This window comes from Canis lupus, chromosome 17, assembly GCF_048164855.1.
Source record: "Canis lupus baileyi chromosome 17, mCanLup2.hap1, whole genome shotgun sequence".
In the NCBI taxonomy this organism is placed as follows: Eukaryota; Metazoa; Chordata; class Mammalia; order Carnivora; family Canidae; genus Canis; species Canis lupus.
This window is the reverse complement of record NC_132854.1, coordinates 53,512,994-53,539,392: the sequence shown is the minus strand read 5'-3', so window position 1 is coordinate 53,539,392 and position 26,399 is coordinate 53,512,994. Positions and strand designations below refer to the sequence as shown.

Here is a 26,399-nt window from a genome sequence, read left to right as displayed (position 1 = left end):
TTACCTTGTCTCTATCCCAAGCAGTTCCTTTTTGCTTTAAGTCTCCAAGGGAGGAGTGGGAAGAAGTTTCTCAATGTTTTACTTTTCCTCTTAGTAAGTGAGGTACTTGGCCTCTACTACCAAGGCCAGAAAATTGGGAGATGGAATGGGTTGGATAGAAGTGCCAATGAGTGATGTCATCTTTTTTAAGTTTAAATAGGCATTGCCCTCATTTAAGTCATTGAATCCCTAGCCTGTCTTTCCCTGCTGTTCTTCTAAAGACTGGCATGCGGGTGAGGGAGCTGGTGGGAATCTAAACACCAAGAGAAATTGTCTTAGAGGGAGATGGCAAGAGGGAGACAGTAGATCAAGGGTGTCACTATATTATTGCCTTTCCATTCATTGGTAAAGGATGGATGAGCATATTTCTAGGCCAACTAGAGGAGTTGAAGGAGATAATGGAATGCCTTGGGGGCAGTCATATGCTAGAGACAAAATAAAGACAAATGTATTTATCCTGTGTCATCCTAATTTCACTGGAAAAGGGAAGACCTGTTTACCAATGAGGGGTCTTAGGTACAGGACTAGGAATTTGCAAGCCCATTCTCTGGAGAGTTTTAAACATAGTAAGGTGAAGGATGAGAGATTCTCAGCATCTAAAGGACATGGAGGCTATGTCACCCAATCACCTTTCTTTCGTAGTCTCCAGCTTCTTGAGTCATGCTTTACTAAATACTAGAGATCAATCACCTTTTTCTCTCTAAAGAAAATAAAAAGAGTTTTACCCTCAACCACCATCATTGGAACTATACCATCATTGGAACTGAATTCAATTACACGCATATTTCACTCTTGCTCTTTCTTCTGCTTATCATGAAAGTCCCAGTTAACCAGGAAAAAGGAGTTGACTAAAAATGAGAAGTGTCTCAAATTGATTTTTAAAGCCTATTGAGAAACAGAAAAATATATGTGAGTTTTTTAAAGAATATTTTGTTTTGCACTACTTTTGAAATTAAAAGACTAATAGCTCATGAAATGAATGATCATTATATAGCTAGAGATATGAAAGGGACTTCTTGGCAAACATGGATCCTATGTATAACAAGCCTGTCATACCTCTTTATAATTGGTTTATGGTACAAAAATTGTCTAGGAGAGCTGTTAGAATTCTAGTAGCACAAAGATTTCACCAGACCAACCACGCTATTCCCCATTCACCAACGTCCTTTTCCCTCCCACCAAAACAGTTAGATTCCCCTGAAGCTGTTAAACCAAGGAACACAAAATAGAAACACAAGTAAGAAATTCTTTCAAATTAGTCAATACCTCATGTCCTTGCTAGTTTCAGCATGCTAGGATATGTGGTTCAAATAGCAGACCAGAAATGGTGGTGGTGGTGGTGGTGGTGGTGGTGGTGGTAGTGGTGGGTGTGTGTGTGTGTGTGTGTGTGTGTGTGTGTGCGTGCGCATGCGCAGAAGTGCGTCCATGGACTTGAGCAGACTGTAGATCCAAGCTGCTGGAGAAAAAGCTCATGATAGTATCCCGGGGCACCACAATGAGAATCTTAATGTGCTCTTTCTTAACACCTTATTCCTGACTTCGTTCATTTGCTTCTGATTATTTTTAGTGTTGTCAATTATTTAGCTAACAGGCAGAAAACTAGGCTTTTATTGACATCCAAAGGGACTCTCCTGAGTGTAATAATGAAGGCAGTTTATTGAATGCCTGTGAGGTTGCTTTCTAATTGTACGCATTAATCTGCCCATGCAAGCTGGCTGGAAATACACAAGCAGATTGCGTGTGCAGATGGAGCACACAGGATGGCTTTTATGAAAAGACCTCTGGAATGTACTTCTGCAGTACTGTCTTTTCCTTAAAAATCGAATGACTGTGACTATTTCAATTGGCAGCTGAGAGCAGACCAGATTAATGGTGCATTAAGTCTGCTACTCTGGCTGGGGACAGATTCATTTCACAATTTAGAATTAGTTCTAGGATTCTTGAGCATGAAAGCAGAGGGTAGAAATAGGCATCTAACCTTGGTGTAGTTTTCACCATTATTTTTACTCTCTGTAGTTGCTTATTTATAAAAAGTCAAATGTGGCACTTTTCAGGGTGTCCTTTTCTATTACTTAATATTTCTGGTGGGTTTGAAAATTTGAAGTAATAGTTAATAAGCCTTTGGCTGTGCTTTTTTAAAAAAAAATCAAAGGGAGGATGTTGGGATTTGGGGGATTTAAAACACTTGAGTAAAATCTCAGCATTTAAAATTTTGAATGGTGGCTTATTTTGAGGGTTGTAGTCATCTTTCTAATAACGCCTTTTGGACAGATGTAGAGATAGGTCTGAATTTTGAGCCTATTTAATCGGTGGCAGAGGCTCATGTAGGATGGGAGTAGCCGGATGCATTTCGTGTGTGAGTGCTAGGAAAAACAAGGTTCACTTAAGGATTTGCTGGAGATGTAACAATTGGGTATCTTCTTTTTTTTTTTTTTTTTTAAAATTTTTTTTTTTAATTTTTATTTATTTATGATAGTCACAGAGAGAGAAAGAGAGAGAGGCAGAGACATAGGCAGAGGGAGAAGCAGGCTCCATGCACCGGGAGCCTGATGTGGGATTCGATCCCAGGTCTCCAGGATCGCGCCCTGGGCCAAAGGCAGGCGCCAAACCGCTGCGCCACCCAGGGATCCCAATTGGGTATCTTCTAAACATTTATTTTTTTAAAATTTTTTTTTTTATTCAGGATAGTCACAGAGAGAGAGGCAGAGACATAGGCAGAGGGAGAAGCAGGCTCCATGCACCGAGAGCCCGATGTGGGATTCGATCCCGGGTCTGCCAGGATCGCGCCCTGGGCCAAAGGCTGGCGCTAAACCGCTGCACCACCCAGGGATCCCCTCTTCTAAACATTTAAAGTGTTAATTCATATCTAATAACCATTTAGTATAATAGATTATACAGTTATATAGTTTTAAAAATATAAAGCACTTGACTCTTTGAGATAAGCAAAATAAATAATTAAAAAATAAGCAAAACAATAAGCTGCTATATTACTGAGAACCTATGGAGTATCAGGAGCATTAGGTATATTATATGCATTTTGTCATTTAATTTTTAGTTGAGCCCTATTATGGATATAGCCTCCTCATTTTTACAGATGGAGGGATAAGTAATTTAAACACCCAAAGTCATGGAGACAGTAAGTGATGCAGCTAAATCTTGGTCTTGAGATTTGGGGGAGCCAGAGAAAATAGGTAATTGAGAGGCATGTAGTTTAAAGGTCAGGAATTGCTGGTTGAGATGGGAGTGATAAGCATTGAAGTGACATGGAGGACCTGTGGAGAAGACTATGGGGTAGATTGGTTCCAAGAGGAAAAGTTGGGCAGGGTTGACTTCTGTTTCTTCTTACCATGATCTACGTTTTGCCTAGAGTAGGTGAAAGAAAAACCGAAGAAGTATGTCTCCTTCTTCTGATTTTCATCATCTATGATGCCATCCTCTTCCAGGTCTAACCCTGGGTTAGTACCACAGTTAAACTCTCTGTAGGCTCTGTGGGCTTTCGTGACCTCTCTGGGCTCTATGCTACTCCTAGATACTGTTTATAATGTTTCTAGGGAAGAGGGGTTCAATTCTTAAAACCCCAGTTGAAAAAGCTCTTGGAACCAAGTTCATTCCAAAACGGGACCTTTCTGTCCCTAAACTGCCAAGCACCACCTTGAGCTCAGCCTGTCCGTTGTAATGTTGGGAAGTTTACTTCATTTCTACCATCAGAACCATGTATCTCTTTTATTTCCATTTGAGTAATAGTATGATTAGTTCCTAGGAGGCACATCTTCATCTATTTTAGTTTCCTAGAGTGGAGGATCCAGGCAGGTCTGCTGAATATGCACACTTACGCCCCAAGTTTGCCTTCTAATATGCTCACAAAACTTCTAATGCCCTTCATGGGAGCTTCCAAAAGACACTTAAGGGCTAAATCGATCCCTCTTCCATATGGTAGGCTTAAATCCAACTTCTCATTTTATAATCCAAGTAAGGTGAATCCAAAGTCATCCTATTCATAACTTTCTATCTTATGCTAATGAAGTGAACTTACAGATACAAAAATCCCCTGTCTATTTTGTTCGGAAGAAGACTGAATATTTTATGGGAAATCTGATGTGAGAGAGAATCCCTGCCTACTGAATGTTAAATCGTGCTGATGGTTAAGACTGTATCAGAATTTCTACCCACTATTGATTCTTCCTGCATATGTCCTGGTGCACGTTAACTCATTCTCATTCCCACTGCTACCACCTTCATATAGGTATTTATCACATGCCACCTGCATTATGGCTTCCGTCTCCTTGTCATCCCCTGGACTGCTGGAATGGCTTCATCACCATCTTTGCCAACTGTCTTTTTCTTTCGTTGTCTTACATGTTTTGTCAGATTTCATTTTCTGCAGCACAACTGTAGTCATGTCTCTACTCTCTTCTAAAAGTCACAGTTATTTCCCATTTCTTATTAAATGAATTCCAAACCCCTTAGTCATACTGTGGGGGAACTGGTAAGAAGGTATCAGAACATGCTAGGATTTGAGTCTGTGTCAGGTGGTTGGAGGAGGCTTTGAGGAAGCAGGGTTTTGTTCTGGGTTGAATGTTATCAAGAGGCAGGGGTGATTGTGACTAGGTATCTTAATCTTACCTAAAAGGAAGAAATACCTGAGTGATTAATTGTAATGGTAATATAATTAATAAAGAAGTGACAGTCATACAAATTAGCTAGGAATTTGGGGTATTTGGTCATTTTGGTTTATTTTATTTTTTAGGATTATTTATTTATTTTTTAGGTTTATTTATTTATTTATTTATTTACTCATTTATAAGAGACCCAGAGAGAGACAGAGACACAGGCAGAGGGAGGAGAAGCAGGCTCCATGCAGGGAGCCCGATGTGGGACTTGATCCCAGTATTCTGGGATTGCACCCTAAGCCTAAGGCAGATGCTCAACCATTCAGCCACCCAGGCGTCCCATTGGTCACTTTGGTTTAGACAAGTTTCTTATATCTTTCTTTACTCAGACATGTTAATGAGTGGTCTTATTTTTGTTAGGATCCATCATAGTCACGGAGTGACCTCTTTTGATGTTGATACTATGTGAAATGCTTCCAAACGGAGAACACCAAGGCCTTGCTGAGTGTCAGGGCAGCTCCTGGATGTCAGGGACAGCCTTCTAGCCTTCTCAATATGTAACTAATAATTGGTAAAAGATGAAAGTCGACTAGTGTCTTATTTATAAACTAGTTTCACTTAATTATCTTTTCATTGGAACCTGGTACTATCAGTGTTCCCTTCTTGTGAGGGCAGATCTGGGGTCAGATAACTTGGGCCCAAACTATAACCTGTCTGCTCATGAGTTGAACATTATTTAACTCTTTGACCCTCTGTTTCCTCATGGGGTGGGACTAGTAAAAGTTGCTAATGGGAAAGATTAATCAATATAATCCATGTAAGACATCTAATATTGTGCTTGGAGGGAGAAACTAAACAAAGTCTGAAGTCACTGCAAATAAGGAAAGCACAGGAAGAAGTAAGAGAGGGACCAGATGATTCTGGACTTTGTTCCCAAGAATAGAGCCTAAGAATTTCTTTCCAACATGTGAGTTTTACTAAGGCTGCAGGGCCCAGAAAGTACTTCTCATAAATATACTGTCCCTAGGGGAATATGTGCCCCCTCCCCCATCTTGGAGACAAGCTACCTGCTGAGCCAACTTTATCACTTCTGTGTGAGCACAAAGAGACTTACTGAAAAAAATGACCACAAAATGAACTCTGGTCAAACAAGTAATGAATCCAAGAAGACAGAAGAGAGAAGATATCAGAATAATTGTGAACAAAGAAGATAGTGTCATTTGTTGTCAAGTATATGATGGATTTTTATCTTTTTTTAAAATTAAGAATCAGCATGATCAAATTAATAACAAAGAGGATTTCAGTGCTAGAAAAGGCACACAGAAGAGAGGGAGATAGGAAGTAACATAAGTATTTTTTTCTTTGCATGAGGAAAGGCTTGTAAATTCTACATATTGATAGAGGACTAATGTGTGTTTAGTTATATGTACAAATAGAATAGGATATAGGATAAATAACATAACACAGGACATATAACAGGATTATTGGATATATAACAGGATATATAGGCTCTATAACATAAAAACATTAGGAGACAGACAATACATAAGTGAAATACAATGAATGAAAATGTAATCATTACAACAGAAGGCTGAAAAGAGGGTGGAAGTTCTATAAATGAGTCAGCAATCACAGAAAAGGTATATAGGCCAAATCTCCTTATGAAAAGAAATGTTCTGGGATCCCTGGGTGGCGCAGCGGTTTGGCGCCTGCCTTTGGCCCAGGGAGCGATCCTGGAGACCCGGGATCGAATCCCACATCAGGCTCCTGGTGCATGGAGTCTGCTTCTCCCTCTGCCTGTGTCTCTGCCTCTCTCTCTCTCTCTGTGACTATCATAAATAAATAAAAATTAAAAAGAAAAGAAAAGAAAAGAATTGTTCTTTGATTGCATAAAAAGATGAAACTCTAGCTATATGCTACTATAAGAGATACCATAAAACAAAGGAGCTGAAAATAAAGTCATGGAAAATATAACCATAAATGCTAACAAAAGTAGGCAGATTAATTAATATCACTATTAATAGGAGACAAAACTGAAGTCAAGGTGAAAACCATTCAACAGAATGAAGGGTCTTTTATAGAGATAAAATATATAACCCAAAAGGTAATGTGAATTATAAATCTTTATCAATTTGAGACCTATAAAGCAAACTGCTAAAGTCTGTAATATAGTGGGTTTGTCAAATTTTCCTTTTTATTTAGCTAATTTTCCATTGAAATGAACATATTAAGTGAACCAAGAAACAAATATAAGGAATAGAAAATTTGAATAACAATGACTCAGTATGATTGTAAAGACAGGTGTAAGGTGTTATACCGTTTATTATTTTTTATATTTAATTTGATTTTTTAAAAGATTTTATTTATTCATGAGAGAGAAAGAGAGAGAGAGGCAGAGACACAGGCAGAGGGAGAAGCAGGCTCCACGCAGGGAGCCCGACGTGGGACTCAATCGCAGGTCTCCAGGATCACGCCCTGGGCTGAAGGCAGGTGCTAAACCGCTGAACCACCCAGGCTGCCCTATACCTAGTTTATGAAAAAAAAAAAAAAGCCTCTTGTGGTGCCTGAGTGGCTCAGTTAGTTAAGTATCCCATCCTTGATTTCAGCTCAGGTCTTGATCTCAGGTCATGAGTTCAAGCCCCACACTGGGCTCTACACTGGGCATGGAGCCTACTTAAAAACAAAAGAAAACATATTCTGTACAAATATTAATGTAACTACAATTGGCCATGACTGAGGTTTCAGTTTCTCAGAAAATCCCTCAAATATTCCCCAAATCCTAAAAAGCTACCATTCCTAAGAAAAATCTAATAAAATTAGAAATTAAACAAGAAGGAGGTTTAACATCCATTCACTTAAATTTTTCTAATCACTTTTCTAAATGACTTTTTAGTATATAAATTGAAACCAAAACTGAAATTGCAAATTACTTGGGGATAAAAGAATACAAATTTTAAAGTATCCCATGTTAAAATCTATAGAATGTGGCTACAAAATTATTTAGCAAACATAGAGTTTTAAAACCATTCAGTAAAAATGGAAATAAAAAAAAGCATTTTATTAAGATAGTATTTTAACCATAAAATAAATAAAAAGAGATGGAAGGATAATACAGGAAAGAAATATTTTCGGTAAAAAAAAATCTGTAGAAAAGGAATTTATCATCTGTAAATTAACCCCAAAACTAGTTTTTAAAAAAATTCTGATAAAATTTCAGACAGATTTTGAACTTGTTTGATTTTCAAAGAAAAAAAAAAAACCTACAAGGACAAGAAAGGAAATATAACCAAATTCCTGGAAGCACAAAATACTATGTCCTACTTCTTGTTGTTAAATGAGGACATCTGAGTGAAAAAAAATTTCCTGGGGAAAATGTACACTAGACTTAAAGTGTGAATAGAATAAAAACTATAAATGGAAGGAAAAATGTAGCTTGATTTTACGTATAAAAGATGGGAGGCCCAGTTGGGTTTTTTCCAGTGAGTTCTACTAAACTTTCAAAGAAAGTGTTAGATTTCTTTTGAAATCCTAGAAAGGAAGCCAGTTTCCCCAGCGGAGTCTGGAACAGGATAATGAGAGTGCTTGTTATTACTGACCTGTACCTAGAGACTATTTCTAATTCTAACAAATAAAGAACCTAAATATTGGCTCTTTAGAAAGAGATAAGTGTCTCTGATTGTCTTTCTAAAACATCCCAAAGGGATCAACTAAAAAATTAAGAGAGCTGGTACAAATAGGCCAACTAACGTGAATGGATCTAAAGCCAATATGCAAATATTTGTCTTTCTTATACACTATCAAAAGCTCATTACAAAAATATAATTGAAAGAAAGATCCCATTTAAAATACTCATCTGCACTGTAAAACAAGTGGGTGTAAGTCTAATAAATACCTACATATTATTTATTTGCCTACATAAATAAAATACCTAAAAGAAGATGAAAATAAATATAGACCATTTAGTATAAAAAGAAAAAAAAGAATATTATAAAGATAATAGTTCTCCTGAACAGGAAATTTTGTGCAATTTGATAAGCCAAGTTTAAAGAGAAAATACTGAAAAGGTAAATAAATTTTAAAATGAAAAATTAAAGGGACTTGGGGGAGAGACTTACTGTACTAGGTATCATATATATAATATAAAACTATAGTAGTAATAAAGTGTCATTGATATTGTAGTAAATAAATCTATTCAGTGAAAGAGAAAATCTACAAGTAGGCCCATGAATATATGGGAATTTAGTATTTAGAGCTTCAGTTATTGATAAAAGTATTCTTTCAAATCAGTGTCAAAGAGATAATTTGACAAAATGTATTGAACCTACAAAATTAGAATATAATGAAGAACGTTTTTAGAAAGGAGAAGATTCTACTCCACAAATTATAAGTCACACATATAACTCAGAAGCCATAAGGAAAAGTACAGATCTAACTGCAGAAACTATTTATGATAGGAGACAGTGAGCAACATTACAAGTGAGTCTAGGAGAAAATATTTGCCTCAAGAGTAATGGAAGAAGGCTTAATTTCACAAAGAACTCTACAGATTAGTAAGAAAAAGACAACTCTAGGAAAATTGGCAAATGGCTTGAACTAGCAGTTAAAAGAGAAGGAATATAAAATCAATAAAAATATTGTGCCCTCCCTAATGATCAGAGAAACACAAAAATTTTGTTTTTACACCGGCCAAAATATAAAGGTATTAGCATTAGGCAGTGCGTTGTCGTTTATTCAACAATGAGCGCCTGGTATGTGTCAAGCACTATTCCTTGTTACTAGGTTCTAGGTATGTATTATAAATAAAACAAATATAGCCCCATCACCAAAAAGCAGAAATTCAGATAAATATAAGCAAGCTAACCTAGAAATATATAGAATAATAGACAATGATTCCTATGAGAGAACATAGTGTGAAGATAGCCATCTTTACCAGTGATCAGGAACACTGGGACTGGGAGTGGGGAATTTCCTTAGCATGACTGGGAAGACCAGAATCTGAGAAAATGACATCTGGACTGAAGATGGAAGGATGAGAAGGAATGAGGTCTGCTGAGAATCAGGGAAGAAGGTCCTAGGCTGAGGGAACAGCACATAGTGTATTCAATAACCTGAAAGGAAGCTGGTATATTTGGGTTGAAGTGGGGAAAGAGAGATCCTGCAGTTGCCAAGATAGGCAGGAGCCAGGCCAATCATACAGGGCATGGCACAGAGTCTGGGCTTTATTTAAGCTCTAGAGGGAAAATCTTCAGAAGCTTTATAAATGCTTTTTAAGAAGTGATTATTACCTTTTGTTGTGTCAAGAATAGATTTGAGGAGGCAAGAATGGACATGGAGAAGCTAGAGACATCACTGGGGGAGTCCAGGTAGGAGTTGGTGTTGGCTCAGTTTAGAGTGATGTTAGTGTTTGTAAATTTCATGTCAAGCCAACCTACCCCACAACTCTTCCATCCTCCTCCAGGCCTACCATCCCCAAACACCTAATATATTATTTTCCCCAAGTTTGATTCCCTTGCTCTGGTGCACAAGCAGAAAAAGCAGATGGTTGACTTTATCTGAGAAAGGAAGGGGAGAGTTAAAGGAATTTGTAAAGGGAAGATCATAAAAATGGACTGTGGGGTCTAAGCTGCCCAGTAAGTAAAGATGGGTGGAAATTGATAGTGAGAAAGGGAGAGGAACAAGGCTTTGGAAAGCTCAAAGAGGCTAGAAAACTATTGTAGTAAGGGTGTTTGTGCAAAGAACACGGAACGATAGAAAGTTCTGTCCAAGAGTGAGATCTGTCATTTCATATGTTGGAAGGAGGCTATTTGTTGATGATGATACAGTCTAGGGTAGGACTCTAGGAGTGTGGCTGAGGCAGAACGAAGAGCTACTGGAAAGGAGAAAATAAAAAAAAAAAACAGAGCTTGGGGGCTGGAAGGCAGGGACTTGTTGTTGACAGTAGTTGAGATAGGAAGGCTAGTCGTAATGCGAGAGAGATGGTTGACCAGAAGGTTTGGAGAGTGGCAGCAGCAAACAGGAAGAACATAGGGTTTACTGAGGTCAGGAGCACTACAGGAACAGACATCCTTTTTTGCAATGGTCTGGAAGTAGTAGGGGGAGCAAAGAAGATGCCTGTGTCACCGCTAGGAACTGAGGAAAATGTAGTATGAGAAATAAAATATCTCCATTTAGGGAATTTGGCAGAAAGCACTGGCTTTAAGATACAGTCTTGGTTTCAGGTAAGGAAGAGAGCTGAGGAAGATTTTTTTTTTCTTTTGAAATAATTTTCAGCTTAGAGAAAGCTTACAAAAATACTACAGCGTCTTGCAGTAAGATCTTCTCCTACCTCCCCCTAATGTTAATACCTTGAATAACCATGGTAAAGTGATCAAACTAGGGAATTAACATTGATACACAACACTCTAAACTAAAGGCTTTATCAGAATTTCACCAATTTCTCTCCAATGTTCTTTTTCTATTTTAGGATCTGACTCAGAATCCCATAATATAACTAGTGCTCATGGGGATCCCAGGGTGGCTCAGCGGATTGGCGCCTGCCTTTGGCCCAGGGCGCGATCCTGGAGTCCTGGGATCGAGTCCCGCGTCGGGCTCCCGACACGGAGCCTGCTTCTCTCTCCTCCTGTGTCTCTGCCTCTCTCTCTGTGTGTGTCTATCATAAATAAATCTTAAAAAAAAAGTTAAAAAAATAATTATAATTAGTGCTCATGACTATTTAGTTTCCTCCAGTCTGTGACAATGCTTCATTTTTGCTTTGTTTCTTGCTTTATGTTTGATACTTTCAAGCAGTACTGGTTAGTTACTTTGTAGAATTTTGGGTTTATCTGATGTTTTCTTATGGGCAGGTGGAGGTTTTAATTTTCAGAATACTAAGAAGGGCTGCTGGTCCTCAGAGCATCGTATCAGATGGTACATGATGTTGATGCCTTCGTTATTGGTGATGTTAACTCTCAGTCTCTGGTTACATTAGTCTCTGCTGTACAGCTCTTGTTTTTTCTCTTTGTAATTGGGGGAGATACTTGAGGACTATTCAAATATCCTGTAATCCTTAACTCCCCCCCCCCCACTGATTTAGCTCTGAGTCCTTATAAGTGTATGAATGGTTTTTGTTCACATCCACTTACATTGAAACTGACTCAGGCAAAACAGTGTCTGTTTAGATACCAGGATAAACAGTATCTGTTTATCCGATAACCCATACTGCTAAGCACAAAGCAGAGACTAAAGAAATATTTGCTGCCTGCACAAATGCATATGTGAATGTAGGTGAATACTTGCTCACCTAAACCTCATGGTGGGGAAATTCAGGTTTGTGAAGCTATTGTGAAAGACGAGGAAGAATGTGTTGTTAGGTAGTCCTCATATAGAAGGGTTCCCAAGACACACTGAGGTTTTGTTTTCAAATGGATGCCATAGCATGATTTAATCATAGGTCAGAATCATGTGGATCTAAGAGAATTATGCATATTAAGTATCTATCTGTACGACTATAATAGTTCTTGGGATCACCGGGGGTGGGGGGGCTTTTGAGAAACACAGATTCTCAGTTCCTACTCCAGACATGCTGAATTACAAAGTCCAAGTCTTGAGTCCAGTAATTTCCAAGAAGCATCATAGATGATGCTCATGGGGCCAGCCTCACACAGGTGTTCCAGTTGGCATTTTGGACATTACTGTTCTAAGGAACCTAGAATGGCACGCGTAAAGCTTTTCCCTGATAAGCACTACGACACTGTATGCTTTTTCTCTTTTTGAGAAACATGTCAAAAATCATAGAAAGTATGTATCAACCATGAAGGTCATACCTGAGATTGAGCTTAGGTTCATTTTTAAAAAGAAATTTAAATGGCGAAGTGATGGATGAACCCTTTCACTGTTCCCCCCCATCCCTCCATCTTTTTTCTAGCAGCAACAGCTGTTCTGGTACGTAGCATTTGTCAGTGCCTTTCAGCCAAAGACCACCAGGGATACACCTTGTAGTTGAACATGCTGGGTTTGTTACTTGTTGCAGAAAAGGCAAACTCACATCACAAGAAGTGGTGGGATATCTCAGTGAGACTGCTAGGAAGAATTGATTAGGATTTAGATTTTGGTTGGGTAATTTTGGGAAGGGTCTAAAGAAGCAGGGGATTGTGTTTTCAGCATATGGGGACAATTCTATGATTGGGTGTGTCGGTAAATCTTACCTCTAGGGAGGACAGCCTAGATGAATACGAAGATGTAATTGGTAAGGAAGTCGCCATTCATTTAGCAAGATGGAGGATATATGGTCATTTGTGAGGTGCACTTGTGTGAGGTGGGTGCTCCTGTGGGACCATTTATGTTATCAGTAGAATAACATGGTTTAGCTGTGAGTTTCGAATTAGTCTGTAATAACATCATGACGTGTAGCTATGTCAGACCAGTTCCCAGATGTTTTGGGCTGTTCTTTTTCTCATCATGTACACTTCTCCAATTTTATTACATATACATGAATCCACACAAGGTACAGACTTTTTTTTTCAGACTGTTTTTTTTTTAATTTTTTATTTATTTATGATAGTCACATCAGAGAGAGAGAGAGGCAGAGACACAGGCAGAGGGAGAAGCAGGCTCCATGCACCGGGAGCCCGACGTGGGATTCGATCCCGGGTCTCCAGGATCACGCCCTGGGCCAAAGGCAGGCGCCAAACCGCTGCGCCACCCAGGGATCCCTGTTTTTTTTTTTTGATGTCTCTTGGATAATTTGATCCCTGCATCATACTTTTACATTTTTTTTCTTCATCAGATACCTTTTTTTTTTTGAGATTGAACCATACTGATTCTTGATGGAGATCTAATTCATTCCCTTCTACTTTTCCATTCTTATCTCCCTTCTCCCCAACCCCTCAGCCCCCAGATCCCTTTATCTTTCTCTGAGACTCTTACAAATGATACTAGATTAAATAACCCTGTTCAGGTGTCTTTAAATACCTATGCAAGACTTTCTCTAGAGTAGGCACCTAGAAGTAACGTACATACTCAACTCTACTAAGGATTGTCAAATTACTCTCTGAAGTAGTACCATCAATTTTTTCCTCCATTAGCAATTTCTAAGGGGACCAGTTTTGCAAGACACTCCCTGGCATCTGGAAGGTTATTATATTTTTTATGCTCTGGGCCTAAGTAGTTCATAGACCTGACAGGAAGACAGCTCAAGGATGAGCAGGCTCTTCCCCTTTTCCACCTTCCCCTCTCTCAACTAAGGTTCTGAAATACCTAAGCTGTCTAGCTAAATCCTTGAGAATTTTTTTTTCTTTTTCTTCCTCAAATCTTCTTGGTCATCTCTTATACTTTTGGAATTGATCACCTAAAATGAGAAATGATCTTTTTGTATCTATTTCTTTTTTTTATTTTCTTGTATATATTTCTTTATGTTGTGTTATTAGAGTATGCTAAATATTGTAATAGACTTTAAAATATGTAATAGATTGAGTACTGTGGGCTTGTTGGGTTTTTTTTTTGTATTCATTTAAGGCATGGGTGAACAAGGTCGAGTGGAGGTCTCCTCTACTCATATATTTAGGCACCAAGCCAATATGGGCTCTCCTACAACTTTCAAGTTTTGGTTATCTTTACTCCAGCCAGCCAGAGGAGAAAAATGTGTGTGTGTGGGGGGCATGTGTGGAATGTTTATAATTTGTTCTGGAAGGGGTATGCATCACTTCCTTTCACATTCTATTGGTTAAGACTCAACCCCGTGGCCAACCTTAACTGCAAGGGAGGCCAGGGAATGTAGTCAAGTTGTGTGACTTCAATAGGAGACCATGAATCTGATGGACATTTAGCAATCTCTGCTGCAACTGGGTTGTGCGGAAGTGAGGTTATCCTAGAGACACCTTTTAGGAGAACCTATAGGAATCACCCTAAAAACAAGCAGGAAGGACCCTTGAAGATTTGAAGTCAGACATGAGTGAACTAAATCTTCTAAACCAAGTCCGAGTTATTGGTAATCCTTTCATCAGTTCTGTGGAGAATACAGGGAGTCCTGTATCTATGCATGGGTTAGAGTGATAAAGCAAAAGAGGATGATTCCCTCAATAGATGACAGAGTCACAGGGATGACAAACGGCAAGAAACTCCAAGGGAAAGGGGGTGACTCAGTGCTGCAGTCTGAGGTTCATAGTCTTATTGGACTTCCTGCCAGGAGATTCTCAACTTTTGCCCTCAAAAAGGTTGTGTATTTTATTTTTATTAAATATGACCACGACCGCTTACAAGGATCCCCATTCAGTTTAGCCAATATATGGAAATGAGATTATATACCTAGGTAGTGTAGACAAATACCAGTTAGTTTAGTAACTTGGGACTTGGCTTGTTTGCATAGTTAATCTTTGGGAGTGATCTGCATTCTGCACATACCCCTACTTGTATTCCTGTGACAGCCCTGTGGCCCTGTCATTATGATTTAATTCTGTGGCATAAGTGAGGCAGTGATAATTGGCAGACAGGCCATGACTAGTGGCTGGCTAGGCAGGCAGCTAGCTTTGTGCTTGGTACTAGCAGCTGAGAAGCAACTGTCCATACACAATGCAGGGCTGCCAATCAACCTGGTCTGAAGTTCCTTCCTTGTTGGTCACGGTGTTCCTTTGTCACTGCTTTTCCTATGTCTGAACTCAGCTAAGGATATTCAGAAATTTCATCCAAACTTCTGGCAACTCCCTTACACTTTTGACTGATGACTTCATAAAGCCCCAGACAGTGGGGCAGCTTCCAGACTCCGCGACTTCATTAGTCTCCTTGTCTATTCTGGGCAAGATAAGCAATCCCAGACAAATGGAGAGGCTGTTTGTCTCAACTGTCGAAGCCTTACGCTCCTCAGGGTTATGTACGTCGCTTAACTTTTTGCTCTTCCTTTCCTAGCTTAAGCTTCTGACCTTGTTCAAATGCCATGTTCTGTCTAAGTAATTATTTGAAGGGATGTTGGCATCTCTGTTTAATTTTGAACTCCTTGTTTTGATTTTCCCCTCCTCTGGATACCAATTATTTTCACCTGACCAGTTGTGCTTCCTTTGATGCCTGTATCTTAAGTATTGATGAATTGGAGCTTAGCAGTATGACTAAAATATTAGGGGGAAGAAGAGGAAGGAGGCAAGCAGAGAGCAGGCTGCAAGGGGACTGGTGCAGTATGAATTAGGCCTCCATGAGGATTTTTTTTTTTTCTTCATGAGGAATTTGGTTGTGAATGTGAAATAAGGTGGTAAAAGTCCTACAGATTACATGGGGAGAGGACACAGGAATAGAGGTCAATGGTAGCCAGCATGGGAAAGCCACTGGATTAAGGTTTAGGCAATTCTACTGTGCTGTGCTTGACATAGGTGAGAGGAGAAATTAGGGTGATGGTTTGGGTTCTTTCTTTCTTTCTTTCTTTCTTTCTTTCTTTCTTTCTTTCTTTCTTTCTTTCTTTTTCTTTTTGTTTAAAGACTTATTTTTTTTGAAAGAGGGAGAGATTGAGCATGCACAGAAGGAGTAGCAGAGGGAGAGAGAGAATCTCAAGCAGACTCCCTGCTGAGCACAGAGCCTTACTCGGGGCTCAGTCTCATGACCCTGAGATCATGACCTGAGCCAAAACCAAGAGTTGGACACTTAACTGACTGAGGACCTAGGCACCTCCAACGTGTTTTGGATTTTTAAGGGAAAATCAAAAAACTTCTTATTAAAACTGAAGATATTTCTAGGCCAGTTTTTCTGGGCTAAAAAATGATGGCAGAAATGCAAACCAGAACCAGCAGCACTTCTTATTTTCTATGGAAGGTACAAATCAAATGTGAAGGTGTGTATGCGTGTGTGTGTGTGTGTGTGTGTGTGTGTCTGTGTTGAGAGAAAAGGTCCATTGCTGCTTTCAGATTCCCAAAGCGGGGAGGGTCTGTGATCCATACATGGTTAAGAGTTACTGTGTTGGAGGGTCTGTGTATCATGAGAGCAGTCAAAGCCGCGAGGGAAAGGAGAAGAGAAAGGGGTGAAGGGCCATGTGAAACCAGTGTGGAATGAGTCCTAGGGGACCCAGTATTCCCCAGCTCTATCGTCAAGTCTAAGTGTCAAGCTTTAAATGCTCAGATGGGAAATTAGGACCCCACGCTATGGAACTTGAGAGAGCATTTCTCTCCATGTCCAAATACACTAAATAGAAAATATGAAATCATAGGTTCACATTCTACAAACCTAATTTTATTTTTTTCCGACTAATGTTCTTCAAGGTTGTGGTCTTGCTTGCAATGGCATTTTGTTTTGGTTTTCTACACTACCTTGTTCTCAAACTAACCTTTTGTTCTACTCGGGAGACTTTCAGTCATCACCCAATGGAAGTCTAGGCTAGTATCCAAAAGTACAATAAATAATATTTCTATTTTCATGAAGGCACTGACACCTATTTGTGTTCCTGCTAGCAAAACTGCTGAGTTCTTGAGCAGACTGGACACAGAGTTGCCAGACCGGAGTACCCGTCCAATTGCTTTTCCTGACTCACAGTCTTCAACTTGGGTAAGTGTGGGCTTCCATGCAGGGTTCCTTTCTTTATAAAATACCTTTATAAAAGGTATTTTATAAAGAGGTATTTAGAGAATGAAGACCAAGGGTGTAGAGTGACCTTATAGACTGACCTTATAGACTAGATGGCTGGAACTAAAGGCAGATATGGGAAGCTTGTGGTACTCTTTGGCCTAATACCACTGAAGAAATTTGTATACTGTGTTGGAGAACTTGAACCTCATTCTGTCAATGCCAGTGGTACTAAAAATGTCCTGGGAAGGATCAAGATCAGATTTGCATTTTAGTGGGATCACACTGGTAACCAGGTGCAGGATGGCTCTAAAGGAATAGAGAGGCAGAGAGGCCTCTAAGAGGCTCTGTATTAGCCCAGGTGAGGAATGATGGAGATAGTGTAGTGGGTGGGAGGATGATGCTGAGAGCATAGGTCAAAGAACCACTTAGAAGGTGAAGTGGGCGGGGCCTGGGTGGTTGGCTGGCCAACTGGGGACAAGAAAGCAAGTGGAATTAAGGATGCCTCTGGGAGAGGGTTGTAGTTGAGAGAAAAGATGGGTTTAAGTTTTTGGGTTCTTTTTTTAAAGATTTAATTTATTTATTAACAAGACACATACACAGAGAGGCAGAGACCCTGGCAGAGGGAGAAGCCGACTCCCTGCAGGGAACCCGATGCAGGACTTGATCCCAGTAGCCCAGGGTCATGACCTGAGCCAAAGGCAGATGCTCAACCACTGAGCATCTAGGTGTCCTGGATTTAAGTTTTTAAGAGTGTTCACTTTTCCAGGGTTTGGGCAGGTGAATAAGATGGTAGAGAAACCTGACCTTTATCTCTTCCACCCCTCCCCCCTTTCTCCTTAGTGATCGCATTTTATTTTTTATTATTTATCTGTTTATTTATTTATATTTAAATTCACTTTGTCAACATAGCATAACACCCAGTGCTCATCACATCGTGTGCCCTCCTTAATGCCAATCACCCAGCAGCGACTGTGTTGTAAAATGTAAGGAGACGTCCTGACACTCCTTAGGAAAAAGGTCATTATGCTCTTAAATGTTCCTTATTTTTTTGTCCACTGCTAATGTGATATTCCGAAATCTAGGTTAGCCACAGGTCCTTTCACATCTGTCGTCTGTTTCCTCACTGCAGGGCACTAGAGGAAAGACTTGAGAAGCCATAGGTAGTGGAGCTAAATCCTGAGTATGGACAGTCATTGACATCTGTCCAGATACCTGTGGCTATGGGCGACAGGGCGGGGAAATAGGAATCGGATAGCTTTATCAACTGTGTGCTTGGCTGCCAGGATGGTCTTGATTCCGTTTGAGGGCTTCCTGAAGCCTGTGGTTTGAAACACATGGCAGGACTGTGTGCGCTTGCTCAATTGATTTTTGGCTCATTTCTTCAATTTAACAAGATCATCCTGAATTTTAATATTGTGATCCAAAAGATGAGTCATCTCTTCCAGAGCTGTGTTTTCCGTGGATTGATTAGTGCATTAGTCACACGACCCTCAGAGCTATTCATAGAAAATATGGGGCAGCACTGGAACCGGGATGGGTTCTTTATGAGCTGTGTTCACTAGCTGCTCCCCTTTCAACACTATTAATAATTTGTTGGTGTTCAATATATATATATTTTAGATTTTATTTGTTTATTCATGAGAGACACAGAGAGAGAGGCAGAGACACAGGCAGAGGGAGAAGCAGGCTCCGTGCAGGGAGCCCGAGGTGGGACTTGATCCCAGGACTTCGGGATCATGCCCTGAGCCAAAAGCAGATGCTCAACCTCTGAGCCCCCCAGGCGTCCCGGTGTTCGATATATTTAAGTGACTTTTTTTTTTTTTTACCCATATTGTACTCTTCTCATTCCGTCTAGTCCATATATGCATAGAATTCCTCTGAGAATGCTCTGCAGAACCATTTCTAATGCTCTAGGGACGTCCCACATACACAGTGCACTTTTGCGATGTAGAAAGAAGACACCTGCAGTTTGCCTTAGCTATGGTCAGTGTATAGAATGTGAACTCCTTGTGGTGCCCATTTATGTGGGGTGTGATGAGCTGCAGGGTTTCGAGGTTTTTTGTTTTTGTTTTTTTTTTTTAAACAATTTTAACATAATACAACTTTTCTGAGAAAATTGCTCTTATCACACTTACTAAATGTGGATCTTCCATGGGCAGATGGGAATCTAATAAATGCTAAATAATTCCATCTAGACTACAAGAAAATTCCTTTAAGTGATACACAAGAGAACTTCGGACAAAAGACAGTGTTTACTTACACATGGGTTGATACAGTTCTCTGTACTGTGTGTGTGTGTGTGTGTGTGTGTGTGTGTGTATCAGAAGTGCCAGCATCCTCATGTCTTCCCTAGTCATTATCATTGAATATTTCTGGTTATACACTAAATGATTTCCAGTCCACTTTGTTGTCCCTTGCCTCCTCTTCCAGAGAGAATAATAATTTAAAAAATCTCAATAATTTAAAAAATCTCTCACTGTTGTTCCACTGCCCAGTGGCTCCTGGTATCTTCGAAGATAAAGTCAAAATGCTTTAGCTTAAGCACAAAACCCTTTCTGCCCTCTGCCTTCCTTCCTCCCTCCCTCCCTCTTGACATAATACGTTTCTCTACAGAGAATCTAGGTCTTTGCTATTCCAAGTATGGTCCATGGACCAGTAGGATGGGCATCATCCGGGAGCCTGTAGAGGTGTAGACGAATCTCAGGCCCCGCTCCAGACCTGAACAGGAAGCTGCATTTTAACACAGTCTGTGGTGACTTGTATACATATTAATGTTTGGAGGGCACTGCTCTATAGCTCGTACCTTTCCAGCCATTTCTTCTCACTTCCACTGCTCAGGGCTCCTAGCGCAGTTTGGTTTAATTTCTATCCATGTGACACACGTTTTTTAAAAAGCCAGCACTTAGAGACACGTGTCCTTTGTACCCTTTTAATCCCATTTCTACTTCCAATATTTTAAATTCCTTGTATTAATTTCCCATTGTTTATAAAATAAGCCCTGGGGATGTAATGTGCAGCATCTGACTAGTTGACAACACTGGACTGTGCATTTAAAAGTTGCTAAGAAAGTAGGTCTTTTTTTTTTTAATTAAAAAAAATTTTTTTTTTTTTAAGAAAGTAGGTCTTAAAAGTTCTCATCACAAAGAAAACATTTTGCAGCTAGGTATGGTGACAGATATTAACCAGATTTATTGTGGTGATCATTTTGTACGACGTACAAACATTGAACCATTATGCTCTACACCTGAAAGGAATATTATGTTCCATCACTTATGCCTCAATGTAAAAAAAAAAAAAAAAAAATTCCATTGCTGCTGTAACAAATCACTGCAAACTTAGTGGCTGAAGACAACATGGGTTCATTCCCTTACAGATCTGGGGGTCAGAAGTCAGCAGTGAGTATGAAGGGGCTACAATCAGGGTGTCAGCAAGGCTGGCTTCTCCTGGAGGCTCTGGGGGGAATCCGTTCCTTGCCTCTTCTAGCTTCCCTTCAGCTGTCAGCACTCTGGCTCCTCAGCATGTGGCTGCCTCCAACCTCTGCTTTCTTCCTCACATCATTTCCCTTTGACTTTCTTGCCTTCTGCCCATAAGGATCCTTGTGATTACATTGCACTTACTCGGATCATCCAGGATCCTTTTCTATCTCAGAATCCTCAATTTCTGCAAAGTCCCTCTTGCCATATAAGGTGACCTTCACAGCTTGCAGACTTGGGGACCTAGATGTCTTTGGAGGGCCATTTTATTCACCCCACCACACTCCCCTAGCTGTTTCTTTGTTATTTGGATTCGTCTTATCTCTTAATGTGTATATTGCTACTGCTTGACTAATCAAGTTTAGAGTTTTGTTAATTTATTCCTTCCCTTCCATCCTCCTAATATAACTATTCAGTATTACAGGCATTCTCTTCCTATGATGACACAAATTTCTTTTTCTCACTGCCATGCCAGTTAGTATACTTTACATTGGCTTTCTCTTACAACTTCTCCAATATTTTGTTTTGAACATTTGCGTAGTTTCCTCTGAACCTTCGACTGCCTTCCTTCAGATTTTGTGACTGTTTTACCAAGTGCCTCTGATGCAAATTTCCACACAGTTTTCCATTTTGTGCCTGTCAGATAACTTATAGAAACCCCATTTGGGGGATCCCTGGGTGGCGCAGCGGTTTGGCGCCTGCCTTTGGCCCAGGGCATGATCCTGGAGACCCGGAATCGAATCCCACGTCGGGCTCCCGGTGCATGGAGCCTGCTTCTCCCTCTGCCTGTGTCTCTGCCTCTCTCTCTGTGTGTGACTATCATTAAAAAAAAAAAAAAAAAAAAAAAAAGAAACCCCATTTGGGGTTTCTTTCCCTCCTGGCAACAGCCCTCTATCAGCCTTCTGCCTTAACCTGGGCTGGTTGTGGGACCTTCCTTTCATAGAACGGCTCTCAACCTCATCTATGGGGGTGGGGGTAGGAGAGGGTGGCTTTAAAATTCACTGATGCTTGGGTCACCCCCACCCAGAGATCCTGCTGTATTGTTGCCTGGGCTTCAGGGCTTTTAAAGCTCCCCGAGTAATTCTAATGTGCAGCCTAGGATGAGAATCACTGTTTTAAAGTCATCGGGGGAATTGCTCTTATTTGCTTTCCTATGTTGGGTCCCCTGATTTCTGGGTCTCATATCTTCTATTTTCCTGTTTTATTTCTTTATTTTGATGGAGCATATTATTTGGTGGCTTCCCAAGAGAAGATGCATGCTCAGGTCATTGCATGTCTGAAACTATCCTTATTCGGCCCTCACACTTAGCTTGTAATTTTCTGGTAAGTAGTCCAAATTGGAAATAATTTTCCTTCAGAATTCTGAGGGCAGTGCTATTCTACTTTGAGTATTAGTTCCTGAGAAAGCCAAGGCCATTTGAATTTCAGTCCTTATGTATAAGGGTTTTACCCTGCTTCACCGGGAAATTTAATATCCCCCCCTGCCCCCACTTTTTTTTTTTTTCCTGGTATTCTCTAAATTCATAATGATGTGCCCTTGTAGGGGGGTCATTTATATTCATTTTCAGTCTGGAAACTCGTTTCTAGTTCTAGGTGATTTTCTTGTGTTATTTCTTTGATTTATTTCCCTTCATTTTCTCTAAGGAATTCTTATTATTGAAATCCTAGGCCTCCTGGATTTTTCTTCTTCTTTTTGAAAAAAATATTTTTCTCCTTTAATTTATCTTTGACATTTTTTTTCCTACTTCTTGGCATATTGGGTTAGACAAATCCTCAGTCCTTCCCCTCCCTCCTGAGCGTCTCCCTTGCTGTCATGTTACTGCCACACGCACACTTCTGGCGACAGATGTGTGGGGACTTCCCTCACACCAGGTGTTTCTGTGACATCAGCTGGGGGTCCTGTAGTTTAACTCGGTTTGGACACCATCTACCTGGAGGTTCTCACAGGTTAAGGACTCAGTCCCCCCAAACTGCCCTCCCCTTCAGACACCAAATTGCGAATAGTAGGCCCCTAGATTACCACAACTTCTGCTCAACATGGGTACAAATTGGGTATTCCCATGATCCCCTTCCTGGGTTCCCTTAATTTGCTAGAATGGTTCACAGAACTCAGGGAAACACGTACTTATGTTTACCAATTTATTAAAAGATACGATAAAGGATACAGATGAACAGCCAGATGAAGAGATATATAGAGTGAGGTCTGGGAGTGTCCTGAGTGCAGGTGCTTCTTTCCCTGTGAGTTGGGCTATGGTCACCCTCCCAGTGTGGATGTGTTTACCCACCTGGAAATTCCTTGAACCCTCATACTTTTGGGATTTTGTGAAGGCTTCCTCACATAGGCTTATCTAATAATTAACTCCATATCCAGCTCCTCTCCCCTCTTTGGAGGATTGGAGGGTTGGGTCTGGAAATTCCAAATTCTAATTATAGTTTGGTCTTTCTGGTGGCCAGTTCCCATCCAGGAGCCTATCCAGTAGGCCTCATTAGAACAAAAGATGCTCCTAATGCTCTCACCACTTAGGAATTTATATGGTTTTAGGAGCCTTGTGTGCAAGGGATGGGGTCAAGGCAAATATCAAACCAAGAGATGCTCCTAATGCTCTTATCACTTAGGAAATCACAAAAGTTTTAGGAGGTCTATGCCAGGAACCGGGGCAGAGATTGTGTGTGTGTGTGTGTGTGTTTGTGTGTGTGTATGTGTGTGTACACATGGGTTTTTTTTCTATTATCTCAACAGATTTTCTTATCTATCTTCTAAATATTTTACTGGCTGCCTTTTTGTGAGGGGAGGGAAGATATTTTTATTTTCCCAGAGCTTCTTTCTTCTCTGTTGCTTTTTAAAAACAGCGGCCTATTCTTGTTTCATGGATAAAATATCACCTTCTAGCTCTCAGAGGACCCTGTGCAGGGAGCAGAAGAAAACTTCAAAGAAGGGGGCCCAGAGGCTCACTACTCAGTATGCAGGATTTTACACAATCCTTTCATTCTCAACCCAGGGTTTGACCACCATAACCTTCTGTGCTAGGTGTGCCTGGTTTCATTTATCCAGAGAATACATTTCTGATTTACTGTCAGGGTTGGGAGAGTTAGTGCCTGAATTTACAGGATGGGAACAGGCATAGGCACTTTCCTATCTTTCATCTGTCTTCCTCAGCAGCTGTTGCATCTATTTCTTGGGTCCTGGTGTTACTCTCTGCAGAAAATCGGCGTCTTGTGGGTATCCTCCATCCCTGCCAGCATGTCTTTTGTTTGGCTCTGATTCTTCATCTACTTCGTCTTTCTAGATTTTTGTCTGGGAATACAGATGTATCTTGGTTTCTGAATGTAGAGTTCAATTCATTTTTCAATTCATTTTCTCTTCTGTTTAGGGTAATTTTTGAGAGAAGGATGAACTGTGGTCTCCCCGCCCACCCCAGAATTCATTTGTTGGAGTCCCAACCCTCTGTACCTCAGAATGTGACTATACTTGTGATTAGGTCTTTATAGAGATAATCAAGATAAAATGAGGGCATTAGAGATGGCTGTAATCTAACAGGAGACGTGTCCTTATAAAAGGGAAATCTGGGCACAGAGACAGGCATGTGTACAAAGAAGATGATGTGAGGAGACAGGGAGAAGATGGCCATCTAGAAGCCGAGGAGAGAGGCCTAGATCCTTCCCTCACAGATCTCGGAAGGAACCAACATTACAGATACCTTGATTTTTGAACTTCTAGTCTCTAGCACTCTGAGACAATACATTTCTGTGTTTAAGCCACCCAGACTGTGATACTTTGTTATGGCAGCCCTAACTAATGAATGCTGTTTTTCAATTGTTCACACAGTACCCTTCCTCCTGCTAAGGCTGACGCGTACTCACCTTTAGAACACAACTTAGTGTCAACCCATTTTGAGCAGGTGTTCTTTATCCAGTTTAATAAAGTATCCTCTTTTAGCTTCTTCTGTCATAATACCCATCATAATACCCATGATACTGTAGTCATCAGTCTTCTTGTCTGACTTCCACACTAGGCTATGAGGCACTTGAGGTCTGAGATCATGTCATATAGAGTGCTTGCACATAGAGGCTTAAATATTATTTATTGAACAAATATATTATAAGCATACCTTTTGGGGCAGGGTGAGTAAAAATATATATTTTAGTTGAATAACAAAAATTTAGTAGTGATATATTAAATTAATATTTAGTGATAGAAAAATCATGTGAATACAATTGACAGAAATTGCTGGGGTTTAGAACTAAGAAAAATAGTGACCAAAAGGTTTTCCCCTATTATTTTTGAACAGAAACTTCCTGTGCTCCCTGGGAATCACAGCTGGGTAAGCAAGCATTAGGATGGCAAGCAACTCGAAATTCTTCATAGTTGAAGAGCCATGCAACTTCCCAGTCTCTGTAGCCTTTTATTTTTTATTTTTTATTTTTTTTAAATTTTTATTTATTTATGATAGTCACAGAGAGAGAGAGAGAGGCGCAGAGACACAGGCAGAGGGAGAAGCAGGCTCCATGCACCGGGAGCCCGATGTGGGATTCGATCCTGGGTCTCCAGGATCACGCCCTGGGCCAAAGGCAGGCGCCAAACCGCTGCGCCACCCAGGGATCCCTCTGTAGCCTTTTATTTTTATTTTATTTTTTTTTATTTTTTTATTTTTTTTAAATTTTTATTTATTTATGATAGTCACAGAGAGAGAGAGAGGCAGAGACACAGGCAGAGGGAGAAGCAGGCTCCATGCACCGGGAGCCCGACGTGGGATTCGATCCCGGGTCTCCAGGATCGCGCCCTGGGCCAAAGGCAGGCGCCAAACCGCTGCGCCACCCAGGGATCCCCTCTGTAGCCTTTTAAATGCTACTTATGTTACAGTCTAATCACTGTATTTTTTTTTTTTTTGAGTCAAAAACTAGGACCCATATTCTGATAAAAGACCAATAAAGTGGTTAAGTTTAAAAGGAAGTTATACAAATAGAATTTAGGTTTCTCACTCAATCATCTTATCTGCTTTAACTAAATATTTTATTACTCCTTTTAACCTCCTGAGTAGAAGATGTGTGCCCCTGGTCCATTTCCATCTCTTTCAGGTCTTATATGGGATAGTTGTGATAAGGACTAGCCTTCTCTAATGTAAAAAGAAGGGGTCATTAGAGAACCACTTTCCACCTTCGATGTCTTGTCACAGTCCTCTTGTGTTTAGGATTTAGATAAGAGAAAAATCCTAGGATATTTTTGCCTGTTTAACAAAGCAGGGTTTGAATATATGAGGGCTTTCTGAACACATCTGGAGTTCCATTATTCTAATTAGTGGTGCTGTAGATGATATCATTCCAAAAGCCTTTCTCCCTTCCTGGCAAGTGCTTATTATTTGATGGAATGTGGGTTTTTATAGTGACAGAAATGGGGGAATGAATTAAGAAGTGCTTGAGAAAAATTATAGTAAGGAAAAAGGCATGTGTGTGTGGGGGAACCAGCCTTCATAAGCTTTATGGGTTATTAGTCCAAAGAACTAGGCCTGAAATATGTAGTGAGCTGCCATGATGCTGCTGGTAGTTTTATGAGAACAATGGCATTTCCTACGTATTAGCTTATCAGGTTGCCCTCTCTGCCTTACAGAGGGTGGGCCACAAATCACTGTGAGCAGAGAAAGTGTATGACAAATGAACAGACAAATACGTGGAATCTCATAAATTCCAGAATGCATGGTCACTATGCCAGTGTGTGAAATGCTGTCCCTGCGGGTCAGTGGGACTGAAGGGCATCCTGCTGTGC

General features: G+C 40.2%; 1 protein-coding gene across 13 annotated transcripts in view; it reads left to right on the top strand.

The window, feature by feature from the left end:
- The window catches only part of EPSTI1 (epithelial stromal interaction 1), an 81,933-nt gene that overhangs the window by 38,301 nt on the left and 17,233 nt on the right, over positions 1 to 26,399 (top strand). For 8 of the 13 annotated variants that reach the window (XM_072782954.1, XM_072782945.1, XM_072782955.1 and 5 more), the window contains 2 exons: positions 17,051 to 17,144; positions 24,928 to 24,960. In XM_072782954.1, the coding sequence (XP_072639055.1) occupies positions 17,051 to 17,144; positions 24,928 to 24,960 (127 nt within the window). Of the gene's footprint in view, positions 1 to 17,050; positions 17,145 to 18,074; positions 18,183 to 21,861; positions 21,962 to 24,927; positions 24,961 to 26,399 lie in introns of all 13 variants that reach the window. The other 5 variants (XM_072782946.1, XM_072782948.1, XR_012010091.1 and 2 more) reach the window with 4 other exon arrangements.